General features: G+C 32.0%; 2 protein-coding genes across 3 annotated transcripts; one reads left to right on the top strand and one right to left on the bottom strand.

Moving 5' to 3' along the window:
* Positions 1–6,006: 6,006 nt before the first annotated feature.
* On the top strand, positions 6,007–8,199 carry LOC18032348 (UPF0329 protein ECU05_1680/ECU11_0050). The gene is made up of 2 exons (XM_006420906.2): positions 6,007–6,483; positions 7,706–8,199. Exons 1-2 carry the CDS (start codon positions 6,094–6,096, stop codon positions 7,892–7,894), a joined length of 579 nt encoding a protein of 192 aa, XP_006420969.1. The 5' UTR covers positions 6,007–6,093; the 3' UTR covers positions 7,895–8,199.
* A 459-nt stretch (positions 8,200–8,658) lies between these two features.
* Positions 8,659–13,089, bottom strand: LOC18033396 (alkaline ceramidase). 2 transcript variants are annotated; one of them, XM_006420905.2, is made up of 3 exons: positions 12,768–13,089; positions 10,118–10,446; positions 8,659–9,374 (listed from the first exon to the last, which is right to left on the bottom strand). In XM_006420905.2, the coding sequence occupies exons 2-3, from the start codon at positions 10,366–10,368 to the stop codon at positions 8,861–8,863; spliced, it is 765 nt and encodes a 254-aa protein (XP_006420968.1). In that variant the 5' UTR covers positions 10,369–10,446; positions 12,768–13,089; the 3' UTR covers positions 8,659–8,860. The 2 variants fall into 2 exon arrangements, with proteins under 2 accessions (XP_006420968.1, XP_024036199.1); XM_024180431.1 differs by lacking the exon at positions 12,768–13,089 and having other exon boundaries at positions 10,118–10,710.
* Between the last annotated feature and the right edge of the window lie 2,258 nt (positions 13,090–15,347).

Genomic DNA, 15,347 nt, shown 5'->3' with positions numbered 1-15,347 from the left:
TCTTTATTCCCAGGAATAATCAAAAGTTCACAACTTGACGTGCTCAGCAAGCAGATTTGAAGGTAATAAGCTATCAAATTCTCAAATCAAATATATTTTCAGTTAGATGGTTAAGATAAGGTAGCAATTCTCAAAATGTGAAATCTCTAGTCATCGATTGAAGCATATATATCAGGGGGTTGGAGTATAGGCTTCATTTTAGATACTCGTGGAATTTTGTACTCCTTACATGTCAAAGCAAATCAATGAAGGTTGGGTTCAATGCTGGAGACATTCTTTTGGAAGAAGACTTCCAAGGAGGGTTAGAGCAGCATTGAAATGCATCATTAGTCAGAGATGAAATGAATATGAAATGAGGACGTCAGTGTAAATATTGTCAGGAAATATTAATTAAATGCTTCAGAATACTAGTTTAGTTATCTGGATGGGGTTTGGCATTTGCCTGGAAGTTTTGTACGAGCGTTTTAAAGAATTTATATCTGTAAAGAGTTTCCCGCAAAAGAAATTTAAGTATTCAAGGGTTAGAGTGGCATATATTCATATTTAATCATTTTTTCTTAGACAGTGCTTTCTATTATTGGTTTTCCACTTTCAGTAGTCTTAATGACTAGGGGTGTTCAAAATTTAATCCGATTTGTTCAATTAGTTTGATCCACAAAAAATCAATTTGTAAAAATTCGATCTGTGAATTGGTGGATTGGATTGAATTGAAAATTTAAAAATCCGCAGTTGATGGATTAGATTTAGATTTACTTTTCTAAATTTTAAAAAATCGGTGAATCTGTAAAAAAAATAAATATTTATTTAATAAAAAATAAAATGTTTAAATGTGGCATTATTATTTACTAATAGATAAATAAGTTAAAATGTAGTTATATTAATACTATACATATCTTATCTGATAATAATGTATAATAAAATTTGAATAATTAAATAAACAAATATAGTTTTTTAAACAATTAATTTTAGTTAATTTTCATGTATTGATTTAAACAAATGAATTTTTTTCATTGTGTTATATTTTAAATCTTTGAATATATTATTCAAACTTTATTTAAATCTTATTCAATTTTGAATTTGATTGGTAGTAAAATTATTTTTATATTAGATTTTTTTATTTAATTAGTTCGTAGAATGAAAAGAATAAAAAAAATTTAATCCATAAAATGATGAATTAGATATGTATTTGGTTAAATTCACATTCGATCCGCAAACATATGAATTGAATTTAAATTGAATTCGTTAATCCGTGAATTTGATTGGATTGAAAATTTACAATCCGCAAAATCATGAATTGAATATGGATTGATGTTCAATCTGCGAACACTCCTAATAATGACTCTGCTACAAGTAGAAATAATTTTAATTTGTTTGTATGTAATAAGGGTGTTCAGAATCTAATCTGATCCGCTCAATTTATCTGATCCACATAAATGCGATCCGTGGATTGGTGGATTGGATTGGATTGAAAATTTGATAATCCGCAATCGATGGATTAGATATGGATCAACTTCTGTAAATCCACAAAAATCCACAAATCCGCAAAAAAAAAGTATTTATTTAATTAAAAAATAAAACTTGTAAATATGACATTAATACTTACTAGTAAATAAAAAAAATTAAAATATAGTTACATTAACATTATATTATATCTTATCCGATTATAGTATAAAATAAAAAATAATTAAATAAACAAATATAGCTTTCAAAATAGTTAATTTTCATGTACTAATCTAAACAAATGAGATTTTTTTTTTTGTTTTAGTGTGTTATATTTTGAAACTTTAAATATATTTTCTAACTTTATTTAAACAATTAATTTATTTAAATCTTATTTAATTTTAAATTTGATCGGTAGTAAAATTATTTTTATATTAAATCCTTTTATTTAGTTAATTCGTGGATTGGACAAAATTAAAAAATTTCAGTCTGCAAATCAATCCGCAAAATGGTAGATTTGATATGAATTAGGTAAAATCCGCATCTAATCCGCAGATGTATGGATTGAATTTGAATTGAATTTCACCAATCCGTGAATTGAATTGGATTAAAAATTTATAATCCGCAAAATCGTGGATTGGATATGGATTGATGTACAATCCGTAAAATCTGATCCGCGAACACCCCTAGAATACGTAATTTTTAAACCAAAACAAATTCCCCCAAAATAAATTTGTTAAGGTAACTTTCTTAATTACCTAGTTTATATGTATCGTATCCAATAGTCATGCCGGTATGGGAGACAAGCGAAGGTTGAACATGGACAATTTACACATTAATTATGGTGCATTTATTATTCCGAAATTGGAATGAATATGAATTCTAATGGGTTTGAGTTCGAGTAGATTGGAATCAAAATGAGATGTGAAAATTAGAATTTTATTTAGCTGTTTACCTCAATTAATTGATTATTATTTATGTGTTTACTTTGTCTTGTAATCGAAAATATGTTGATACAAGTTATTAAAATATTCTTAATTACAATTATGTATTTGTTTACTAACAAAATAAAGAGTAAATATTATTACCATTACTAGCATTACAATTATTATAATAAAATAGTACTAATTATTATTACCATCATTATTATAATGATGTGATGACAATTGTTATTATAATAATTATTGTACTTATGATTATAATAGTAATACTAATATTACAATTATTTTAATTATTATAGTAATTATAATTAATAATAATAGTAATTATAATGATTATTATTATTGTTATTATTATAATTATTGTTGATGTTGTTGTTTTTGTTATAATAACTATAATTATAATAATATTTAATGCTTAAATGGATAAAAAATAATTTTTTTTTTATTTTGTCTGTGGATAAAAATATCAATTTTCTTTTCACGTCCCCGTGTAATGGAAGAGGATTCCTATTTTTCATTTCTAAATTTGTTGGTCCCACCGAAAATGCATCTCCATTTCTTTGTATTTTTTTGTAAGCAAACACTTAATCGTTAACACTCCCTATTCCAACAAGATCATTTGAGTTTTGTAACACATTTTTCTACAACTTTATAATACAAAGATTATGAACAAACTTTAGGTATTTAACGAGTTTAATATTTTTTAAATTTCAGTAATGGGTGTTCAGAATCCAATCCGATCCGCTCAATCCGTCCGATCCGCTGAATCAGATCTGTATAAATCTGATCAGTGAATTGGTGGATTGGATATGGATTGAAAATTTAAAAATCTGCAGTCGATAGATTGGATATGGATTTACTTCTGTAAATACACAGAAATCCGTGAATCTACAAAATATATATATATATATATATATATATATATATATATAATTAAAAAATTATTATAAATTTAATTAAAAAATTATAAATGTGAGATTGCATAGTTACTAAGTACTATAACATATCTTAGCCATTACCCAATAATAATATAAAATGAAAAATAATTAAATAATCAAATATACAAATATAACTTGTAAAAATTGTAAAACAAAATAAAAGCAAAGTCACACGCACTAGCAAAAGCAAAGTACCATAAAGCCAAGTCACCAACAATTTGCAAACAAAAAACCCTAGGTTTCCCCGCCGTCACACACACTAGCAACACTCACTACTGGTTGGATACACTCTCGACACAGGTTTAAAGGACATCGGCAGCGCGATTCCAGCAAGAACAAGCCATTTTCTTTCCCAAGTCCATCGAGCCACTTCACATTCATTGGTTCCAGCTGAACAATTTCACTATCACAACCTTCAAGATCGCCACCCGTACGGCTTCTCCTGGTTCCCATCGTGGATGGCTCTGTAATCACCACTTTTCGACAGGCACAACAGCCCTGGTGAAAGATCAGACTGTGTTTGGTTCCCGAAACTTCGCCATTTCAATTAATTATGGCTTTATTTGAACAATTAATTTTGGTGTATATTAACGTATTATTGTAACTTTATTTGAACAATTAAGCTTGGTGTGTTATATTTTAAAAATTTGAACATATTATTGTAGCTTTATTTGAATAATTGGTCTCGATGTGTTATATTTTGAAACTTTAAATGTATTATTTTAGCTTTATTTAAACAATTAATTTATTTAAATTTTATTCAATTTTAAATTTAATTGGTAGCAAAATTATTTTTATATTAGATTTTTTTTATTTCATTAGTTGGAGAGAACTAAAAAATTTTAATTCGAAAACTAATGCGCAAAATGGTGGATTGCATATGGATTGTAGGGGTGCTCGCGGATCGGATTTTACAGATTGGGCATCAATCCATATCTGATCAATGATTTTGCAGCTTATAATTTTTCAATCCAATTCAATCCACAGATTGATAAAATTCAATCCAAATCCAATCCATACATCTGCAGATCGGATGCGGATTTGACTCAATCCATATCCAATCCACCATTTTGATCATTAGTTTTCGAATTAAAAATTTTTAGTTCTCTCCAACTAATGAAATAAAAAAAATCTAATATAAAAATAATTTTGCTACCAATTAAATTTAAAATTGAATAAAATTTAAATAAATAAATTATTTAAATAAAACTAAAATAATACATTTAAAGTTTTGAAAATATAACACATCTAGACTAATTATTCAAATAAATCTACAATAATACGTTCAAAGTTTTAAAATATAACACACCAAGCTTAATTGTTCAAATAAAGTTACAATAATATGTTAATATAACACCGAAATTAATTGTTCAAATAAAGCCACAATTAATTGAAATGGTGAAGTTTCGAAAACCAAACACAGTTTGATCCTTCACCAGGGCTGTTGCGCCTGTCGAAAAGTGGTGATTACGGAGCCGTCACGATGGGAACCAAGAGAAGCCGTACGGGTGGCGATCTTGAAGGTTGTGACAGTGAAATTGTTCAGCTGGAACTAGTGAATGTGAAGTGGCTTGATGGAATTGGGAAAGAAGATGGCTTGCTCTCGCCAGAATCGCGCGGCCGATGTCCTTCAAATCCGTGTCGAGAGTGTATCAAACCAATATTGAGTGTTGCTAGTGTGTGTGACGGTAGGAAAGCTTAGGGTTTTTTGTTTGTAAATTGTTGGTGACTTGGTGTCATGTTACTTTGTTTTTGTTAGTGTGTGTGACTTTGCTTTTATTTTGTTTTACAATTTTTACAAGTTATATTTGTATATTTGATTATTTGATTATTTTTCATTTTATATTATTATTGGGTAATGGCTAAGATATGTTATAGTGCTTATATAACTATGTAATGTCACATTTATAATTTTTTTTAATTAAATTTATAATAATTTTTTAATTATATATATATATATATATTTTTTTTTTTGCGGATTCACGAATTTCTGTGGATTTACATAAATATATCCATATCCAATCCACCAATCCACGGATCGGATTGAGCGGATCAGACGGATTGAGCGGATCGGATTGGATTCTGAACATTGGATATAGATTGAGTCAAATCCGCATCCGATCCGCAGATGTATGGATTATATTTGGATTAGATTTTATTAATCCATGAATTGGATTGGATTAAAAAATTATAATCCGTAAAATCATGGATCGAATATGGATTGATGTCCAATCCATAAAATTCGATCCGCGAACACCCCTAGTAATGTTATAGTTAAAAGGTTTGGATATATAATTTATATTTTAAGTAATATGTCACTTATTAATTATTATCACAATATGTACAGTAAAACATCTACAGTCATCTTGTTAGAATCAACAAATTTTTTACTATAAAGAGGATGTGTTGCACTATGTATTTGCATGCATTGGTGTGTAACTTTAAGAAAACAATAAACTTAGGCATCCAGTAATTCTAACCAATGTGATAGTTTAAGTGTAATTATCATATTTTGATGCGGTAATTACAAATAAGCTGTCGAGACTCAAATATTAAGAATCCCTAATTTATTTATTGTCCTATTGACTGACATATTTAATACAACTAGACAAACTATGCCATTAGTTGAGAAATTGTATAAAATTAGGGATCTAAATGTTATTTCCGCATAAAATAGTTAAAAAAAACTTGACCCTTTTCTCTTCCCCATTTGCTCTTAAAAACTCTTTTCCCCTATACCGTCAGGCAGTCCTATACTTCAAAGTTTCGATGAAATGGCCACCGTCAGTCGCTCTATCCGCCGCAACCTAACACGTTCTTTCTCCAGTACGGCGGCGCCGGTCACCCGCAACAACCACCAACAGAACCACCAATTCTCGGAGCCGAACTCCTTCATCGGCAGCTGGGATGCGCCCAAAAACCCCAAAGAAGCCGAGAAGAAACTGGCCCAGTTGCGAAGAGACTACGCCAAACAAATCAAAGAGATGCGCAAGGGCTACATAGAAGAAATGGAGCTGATGAGGCTCGAGAAGCAGAGAAAAGACGAAGCCAAAAAAGAAGCTGTTAGGCTCGCTAACGAAGAGCGCAAGAAGTTGAAAGCCGAAGCCGCTAAAGTTAAAGCTGAAGAAAGGAAGGTCGCTGAAGAGGAGTTTCGGAAAACCCTGGTATGTGCCTCTTCACTTTTATTTTATTTATTTATTTATTTTGTTTTGTTTCGGTATTTGATTAATTAATGATTTCATACTTATAATAAATTAATTTATTGATGGGTTTTGAAAATTATGATGCAACTTGGAGTCTTTGGGTTAGGGGATTTGCAGGGGGAAAAAGCAAAGGAGGAATTCAATTTGAAACAGAGGGGTTGGAGGATTTGAAAGCATTTGGGGGTGGGGAGGATTGGGTTGGTGCACCCCGGGGGAGAGGGGGGGGGGGGGTGTGGAATTAAATTTGAAATCCTCCAAATTTTTTAGCATTCTATCTGGACATGGGAATGTAATCCAATTGCGTTTTCTTAGGATTTTGGCTTGTCAATGGAAAAAAATATGGGCATTTTAGTGTAAATATGCACCATGGAATAAAGTTGTTCTTTGAAAATGTTATTAACTGGCTGTTAATTGTTAGAGCTTTTAAACTATTGAATTTTTTGTCCTCATTATGCAGTAATTCAGGGCTAGTTGATTTTTGCTGTATGTTTTTATCACTTTTGGACTCTTTTATATGTGCTCATCTCTTCATTTGAGCTTTTAATTTTTGGGTTGTCTAGACACATACATTCATAGCCACACTTTGGACAGCTGTATTTGCTATTTTATGTTTGCCATGGGAATAATTTTCTTCTTCCTTTTCTTTTTAGTAAAAAAACGAAAAAAAACAAGTCTCTAGTTTCTTATTGTTCTAGCCATGTGTAAAAAAAGATAAATAATAGCAGATACATAATGATTAAGAGTGCAAGAATGTTATAGTGTATACTGTACCATCTGGTCAGTCGATTCAAAACAACATATTCAAACAATACTTTACCCTGCGTTTTACCTATAACAAACATGTTAAATGCATGGGACTGTAGGTTGCTTTCTTTGAGCTTATCTGCTCATGAATGGTCTGCTTAAGCCAATAAGATCGAAAAGGTTTTCTCCGAGAAGGACTTTTCTCTGATTTGAACTAGAACTTTGCTTCAACTTGTTAGGTATTACATCAGATCTACATATTATATCGGAGTAATGTTGGCATTCACCTTATTTATCAGATATGTAATGGAATGTCAATTACCTGAGTTTTTTCACGGTGTGTCATTTTTTCTAGTGCGTTCTTCATCTTTCACTGTTGAGATTTAATTAGCACTATATGTGTCATTTGCCTTAATCATGCTGACTTTCGCGAATGCAGATGAAGGAAAAAGCTGAGAAGCTTGAAAACTGGAGGATGAAAGAAAAATCAATGGAAGAAGAGAAGAAAGCGAAGAGAGAGCTCTTACATAAACAAAGTTCTTTGTGGATTGATGATGGAGAATTGGCGAAGAAGACATTGGAAGCCATGGTTGATGCTAAATCCCTTGAGGACCTCTGGAAGCCTTGATGTATACCAAAAACCTTGAGTCCCTTTTGAGTCGATTTTTAATCCGTTGATATTAGAATATATGGTGTTGAAATAATTATGAATGATGAGGCTCATCTGGGTTAAGGTTTTGTTACCCTTGAACCAACTTCGAGCAGTCAAGCTTGAATTTTATTTAGCCATTTGATCCTGTCTCTGCATAGTTATGCTGGGACTAGTCAAGATTCTTGAGAAGGGAGAAAGTTAGACTAAGATATTCAAACTTTGTTGTGATATGTTTCTAGTTTTTGGAGCCTATATTGAGGAGAATATGATGTTGTTAGCTAGACTATGTTTTAGGATATTTTACGAATGAGATAAAACAATCCTAAAAATAGAAAATTTCTCATTTGCAATACTATTACAAAAGGAAACGAAATGAAATGCAATTTCTGCAAATTGATAATATCGCAGTAACTGGTTTGCCAAACATGTCGATCAAAGAGTGATGTATTTCTATTCGGTCGCAGATGCCAAGAGTTGGCATCTTCAGTTGTTAAACAGACTTTGACAAATTTAGGCTACAAGCCTACAACCTAACGTTTCCGCACTCTTTTGGAATTGTTGTAATGCAACCGTAAAGCTATAACTTGTAAAAACACAGCTACCAGATCAATAGAATTCCGAAATGGAGATATTTTGATTAATTCAGTAAACCGGGCCTTTATTAAACTCGTACCATCTCTTCTTTTCAATCAAATAAATTCATTTGAAAATTTCATTACTCAATTTTAAACATTCCGTACTTTGCCAATTATCTTTTGCTCTCTCTATTGCTGCCCATAAAAACACTTGTGTTGTCTGAACATATCATTATCATTTACATCCATTTAGAGAAGGGAAAAAGAATTGTGATTGCTATTGTTTACGACTTGCCAAAACCGTACACCTACTAACATAATGTCAAGAGAGTAGAGGAGACGAAATAAAATTGGTGTGAGTGGTCTCTCACTGGACTTTTGGTTTATCAATCTTCACATACGGGAGCCATCCCATTGCGTGCACAACTTTTGGGTTCCAGCCCCTTTGCTGAGCACGACAAAACATCAGGAATGTGTTTGCGAAATATGAATTGAACCCCATGAAAGTGTGCCACAGTGCATGACCCTGAGGATTAAAATACCATAGAGAAATCTTCTCACAGAACAGGCGGTCACAAAGCCAGCAAAGACTTCCTACGGTTATGGTGGCTAAATATAACTTTGCAAGCCGCTTGGCAGACACATCAGTAGTGTGAATGTAGTACTTGTACATTCGTGGGATGCAAAGAAGACATAGTACTGCATAGTGTACCTTGAAGCCAATTCCAAAACGGAAGAGTGCATGGGCAACTGCAAATGCAGCTCCATAAAGAAACAAGAAGGTAGGCATGGTACTCTTGTAGTGCCAATCTGGTGAATAGAGAATGTAGATATACAGGAGCATTTCCCACACCATCGGTGTTTCATCTCCTTGTTGTTGCCTGATAAGAACATAAATAAACCAATCACAACAACCACAAACTAGTTCCAAGAAGTACATTCAATTCCGGCATTACGATCATCTAGTGGCTTATTCATACCCAGAACCTGTGGGAAGAAATTCTCCTATTTGACCTAGAAACCTCAAATTTACAAAAATATACATCTGTGCTTATCACATTCAAGTTCTTTACTTCTTCACAATAAATGTTTACACATCGGATTTAGGCTTAGATCTCATACCCAAATCATAGTTTCCGTTTTGTTTGTGCCCCTTTTTTGGTCTTGGCGTGGGCGAAAAATGAAGAATAGAGGGAAGCGGGCAGAGGGGAGAGAGAGTCTGGTATCTAGGTTAAGATCATACAAAGGCCCATTGCATACTTTGGTTAACACTAAAAACTTCACCCATATTGCTTATACAATGTCAGGACTACAAATGTCAAGTTCCATCTAGCTAGCCTCTTGGTTTCCTCCCCCAATTAAAAGGGCAGTTTGAATGAATAAGATCTCCAAAAAGTTCAAAACGAAATTACAATGTGCAAAGTCAACCATTGCTTTTTGTTCACTAGAGTGCATGAGCTAGTTATTCAAGTAAACTACACAAATGTATAAATGAAAGAAAAAGAACTAGTTCTGAACACATTTCCTAAATATACTCCACCAGCATTATAATTAAGGAGCAGATTCACTAAACTACTTATATCAATTTCTCAAAGCATATGAAACAATGCAAAAGAATACTTACATATGTTGCAGTGTGGCATGGTATAGCATGCTTCCAATGGCAAGTATCATATTAGATATGTGAAGAACACTAAATCTCTTCTCGAACCGCTGTCTCAAAGCATTTATAAGACCAAAAAGAGCCAAAAGAATGCATGGTACATTTGATAGAGTGTTGAGAAACTCTGCAATATAAGAAGAGTAGACATAATTTTTCTCACACCAATCAGTTGATGTCACCGGACCCCAGAAGCTTGACAACCCATCAGCCATTCTTAAAGGTATATGTCCAAAGGGTATGATTATTCAATTCAGGAAAATCGTGTTATAATATTACAGAGTTCATAAAACCTGCATTTCACATCCAATAAGATATGAGATGACAAATTCGCACAGAAATGACAAGCTGACCAACTAGTTCTTAGGTGAATTATGTTCTCATCACTGAGAGATTGAAAGATAATTTTGATTACAATTATATATATCAAAGGAAAAAGGAACCAGAAAGATGCTACACGACAAAAATCATCAAAAATGAAACTAGACAAAACAAAGTACAGAACAAGGTTCAAACTAGAAGAAGGCATATTAACTTCTTGTGTTTGTTGTTTTTTTTTTTTTTTTTTTGTGGGTGGGTGGGTTGGGGTGGGGGGGGGGGGGGGGGGGGGGGAGATGCCCGGCCCATAAGAATTTTGAATCACTATCACTAAAAACATTTCTGATGCATGCCACTTAAGAGAAACTTTAACGTTGCATTACTGCAAGTGGTACGTAGAAGCTAAACAAAGCAGTCAGGATTATATGGCGCACCACAAATTTTTGAAGTAACTGATAAAGGAAGAAATCACAACATAAACCATCAGATAGTCCACCACCCTAATATTCCAGATATATCATATTACAGAAATTCACGTTTCATGTTATACTGCTTTTTTGTTGTTGCTCACAGCCATTTTGATAAGTTTTCAGGTCAATTAGTATATTTGACAGAAACTGCAAATAAATGTACAAGGCTATAGATTGCTACTAGAGAGTTGGTAAATCTAAAGTCAAAGCTTTGGCCGCAGGAGCATAAATTTTAGGCTGTGCACTCTCAATAGCAGCTTCAAATCATTGGAAGCAATAATTATCATATCATTTCTGCACAACATGAGGATCTTACACAAGCAGAATCCTTTTTCAACTTGTTGTCAAGTGAGACAAAAAAATGAGTAAACTTATCTCTATGGCAATAGTTTTTGTCCCCAAAGCATAAGGGACACAAGCGACATTTGCCAGTTTCCTATGGGTGGATGAAGATCAAAAGACATTCTTCAAAATATTCTGCACTTAGAAGCTGCTAAGAGTCTAAAACTGGGCACCTGAGATAAACCTATCAAATGACAGAAAAATTTACACATTAAAGATTAAAGATCATCCAATTAGGAATACCTCATTGCTGAAATTCATTTTATGTGCCTATGCACTTTTGAACATCAAGTGAAATGTCTAAAAATTAAAAATAAGCAGAGCCCCTAAAGTTCTATACAAAATTGGATTCTCTAAATGTAGAAAGTACTCTACCATGATATTGCAGAATATGGCTAGGAACTACTATAATGATGTAGATATTAAGAGGCCAAGGACTTTGACTGAGAAGGTTCTAGGTGTTTCATTAAGCATACCCAGATAAGAAAAACTTCTCAAGTTTTTCACTTTCCACATGTAATTCGAGCAACTTTTATCTTCAACAAATTAAACATTATCGAATCTTTTGACACAACTTTCAAACCTTTTTATATGGAAAAAGGCTCATCAAGTACACTGAAGAAGCTATGGATCTTTATTAAAGAAGACTACAACTGTTAAACTAGTGAACAATTTAGCAAAAGACATGTAGAAGTTTTGAAAATAAGTCAATAATGTCACTTAAATCAACCATCAATAATTAAACCACCACAGTCAACAAGTATTTCAACAAATGGATTGAATCCCTCTGTTTTTTCAATATGATCCAATTACTCTACATCAGTATATGTAAACCCACTATGCATCAGTGGAACTCCTCTAACCTTTTTTGTCTTTCTTTTCAGTTGATAAGCCAACTTCACCCAGAATCACTAAGTTTGAGTTCGGGAACTACAGCTTAATCCTACAAGTGGGATAAATATTGGCAATTAAGTCCCTAATGTGCCAAAATGAGAATAAAAACACAACCCTGCTGTATCTATAAATGTATTTAAGCTTCAAATTTTATATCTAAGGCTTTGATAAATCCATTTACAACTCTTAGTCTCCTAGCTCTATTCCCATCCAAATAAACACAATAGTAAGCAGACTTTCCAAATCTGCCCTTCAGCTCAGCTCTCCCATACTACTGTATTTTAAATTTACAGGGATTTTAATCAAATTCAATTAAATAATTATTAAAAAAACTAAAAATAAGAATATTAAACAAAATCAAATTTCCAGATTAACGAACACAAACAGTTCCTCCATGGAAGGAAGTGAGACAGTTGAAGCCAACAAAACGGTACGTTTTGATAAAAGAGAATAACATCATATTAACACATTAAAAAGATTAAAAAAAAAACTCAAATATTACTGCTTTGATTATAAGCATAATCACAGAACAAATAGACGTATATGAATAGAATTGAGAAGCAAAGAAAGAAACTGATATAAGAGCTAACCATTTTAGCCAACAACCAGATCTATGCTGTTCCTAAAACCCTCAGCTATTTTTGTTTTGATTTGATTTGAATTGTTTTTTATTTTTCTTTTTTTTCCCCCCTTAAGAAAAGCTTAATTTAAGAAAGACAAAATTTAATTAAAAAAAAAAGAAAGAGGAAAGAAAAAATTGTGAAGCGGAATTGTGAGGGATGAAATAGGGCGCGTGTGGCGGGGGATTTTATGGGCTGACAAGTGGGGCGATGATTTTGGCAGTTGAATTGGGATTATGCAGTGTTGATGAATGAGAACGTGAGTATTAAAAGTGAGTGGGGGATATACTCTTACAGCGCATTGACGTCGCGTGTGCCGTACGCTCAGGTGTCAAAAGTTGCTATATATTAATTATGGACACGGCTATGATAGAGGGACTCAAAGTCCCTGTATCATAGAGGGGGTCAATTTATTGACCCCTTTGTTGTTTGGCTGCCATCTGGCAGCCAAACAACTTTTTTGACTGGCAGCAACCGGTTTTACAGCCGGTTGCTGCCATTAATATGTTTTTTTTATTTAAATAAATTAAAATAAAAAATATTTAAAACGAATAATATTTAAAAAATAATAATAATAAGAAGTAAAAAATGACAAGTAAAGTAAAAAAAAAAATATTTTTTATTATAAATATTTTAAAAAATAAAATAAAATGTGTGTTAACAAAAAGACAAAAATTTTATTCATTTTCTATGAAATTTATCTCATGTTTAACATTTTAAGTTTCATATTTTATGTTTTATGTTTTATGTACTGATTTTTTAAATACCCCAAAAATTTTTTTTTTGCAGCAGTTTCATGTTTACGTTCTATGTTTCATGTTTGATGTTCTATGTTTCATGTTTTATGTTTCATGTTCACTGTTACGGAGGGACTCATATTTTATGTTTGTTGTTGCATATTTTAAGTGATATGTTTTATGTTGGTTGTGCAATGTTTCATGTACTGATTTTTCAAATACCCCGGAATTTTTTTTTTTGCACCCGTTTCATGTTTACGTTCTATGTTTCATGTTTGATGTTCTATGTTTCATGTTTTATGTTTCATGTTCACTGTTACGGAGGGACTCATATTTTATGTTCGTTGTTGCATATTTTAAGTGATATGTTTCATGTTGGTTGTGCAATGTTTCATGTACTGATTTTTCAAATACCCCGGAATTTTTTTTTTTGCACTTGTTTCATGTTTACGTTCTATGTTTCATGTTTGATGTTCTATGTTTCATGTTTTATGTTTCATGTTCATTGTTACGGAGGGACTCATATTTTATGTTCGTTGTTGCATATTTTAAGTGATATGTTTCATGTTGGTTGTGCAATGTTTCATGTACTGATTTTTCAAATACCCTGGAATTTTTTTTTTGCACCCGTTTCATGTTTACGTTCTATGTTTCATGTTTGATGTTCTATGTTTCATGTTTTATGTTTCATGTTCACTGTTACGGAGGGACTCATATTTTATGTTCGTTGTTGCATATTTTAAGTGATATGTTTCATGTTGGTTGTGCAATGTTTCATGTACTGATTTTTCAAATACCCCGGAATTTTTTTTTTTGCACCCGTTTCATGTTTACGTTCTATGTTTCATGTTTGATGTTCTATGTTTCATGTTTTATGTTTCATGTTCACTGTTACGGAGGGACTCATATTTTATGTTCGTTGTTGCATATTTTAAGTGATATGTTTCATGTTGGTTGTGCAATGTTTCATGTACTGATTTTTCAAATACCCCGAAATTTTTCTTTTTTGCCCCCGTTTCATGTTTACGTTCTTTGTTTCATGTTTGTTGTTCTACGTTTCATGTTTTATGTTTCATGTTCCATGTTACGGAGGTACTCATATTTTATGTTTGTTATTGCATATTTTAAGTGATCTGTTGCATGTTAGTTGTGTAATGTTTCATGTACTAATTTTTTAAATACCCCGAAATTTTTCTTTTTTGCCCCCGTTTCATGTTTACGTTCCACGTTTCATGTTTGCTGTTCTACGTTTCATGTTTGACGTTGTATGTTCACTGTTATGGAGGTACTCATATTTTATGTTCGCTGTTGCATATTTTAAGTAAAATGTTTTATGTTTGTTGTTTAATGTTTGTTGGAATGATGAATGTTGCATCTTGATTTATGTTTTACTACATGGCTTGATATGTTTGTTATTATATGAATTTATGCTTCATGAATTAGATAGCTTGATATACTTGTAATTTTATAATTTTACATTTCATGCATTAAGGGCGCGTTTAGTGCATGGGATTGTGTGGTATTATACCCACTATTTCACATTAATTTATTACCCAAGAAGGTTGTTTGGGAAAAATTTGAGACCCTCATTTATACTGCATTATAATACAGCATAATGGAGGCATGGGGGTCGCATTTACGCAAAACCCCAAGGGAACCTCGGGGTTTGCGTAATGCGGAAGCTTTTTTGCCTCAATTGAGGCAAATTTTATTTTATTAAAATATTATAAAAATAAATTATTTTTATTTATTAAATACTAATATAATGAATAAAAATATAAAAATAAATTATATGATAATATTATTTTATTTA

This window comes from Citrus clementina, unplaced genomic scaffold, assembly GCF_000493195.1.
Source record: "Citrus clementina cultivar Clemenules unplaced genomic scaffold, Citrus_clementina_v1.0 scaffold_9, whole genome shotgun sequence".
Lineage (NCBI taxonomy): Eukaryota > Viridiplantae > Streptophyta > Magnoliopsida > Sapindales > Rutaceae > Citrus > Citrus x clementina.
This window is presented reverse-complemented; position numbering and strand designations above follow the sequence as displayed.

Bases quoted from the DNA above. Each gene is read 5' to 3' on its own strand.
- LOC18032348 (XM_006420906.2), top strand. From the start codon at position 6,094: ATGGCCACCGTCAGTCGCTCTATCCGCCGCAACCTAACACGTTCTTTC. The intron at 6,484-7,705 runs GTATGTGCCTCT...TCGCGAATGCAG, and splicing joins AGGAGTTTCGGAAAACCCTG to ATGAAGGAAAAAGCTGAGAA.
- LOC18033396 (XM_006420905.2), bottom strand. From the start codon at position 10,368: ATGGCTGATGGGTTGTCAAGCTTCTGGGGTCCGGTGACATCAACTGAT. The intron at 9,375-10,117 runs GTAAGTATTCTT...TGTTCTTATCAG, and splicing joins CATGCCACACTGCAACATAT to GCAACAACAAGGAGATGAAA.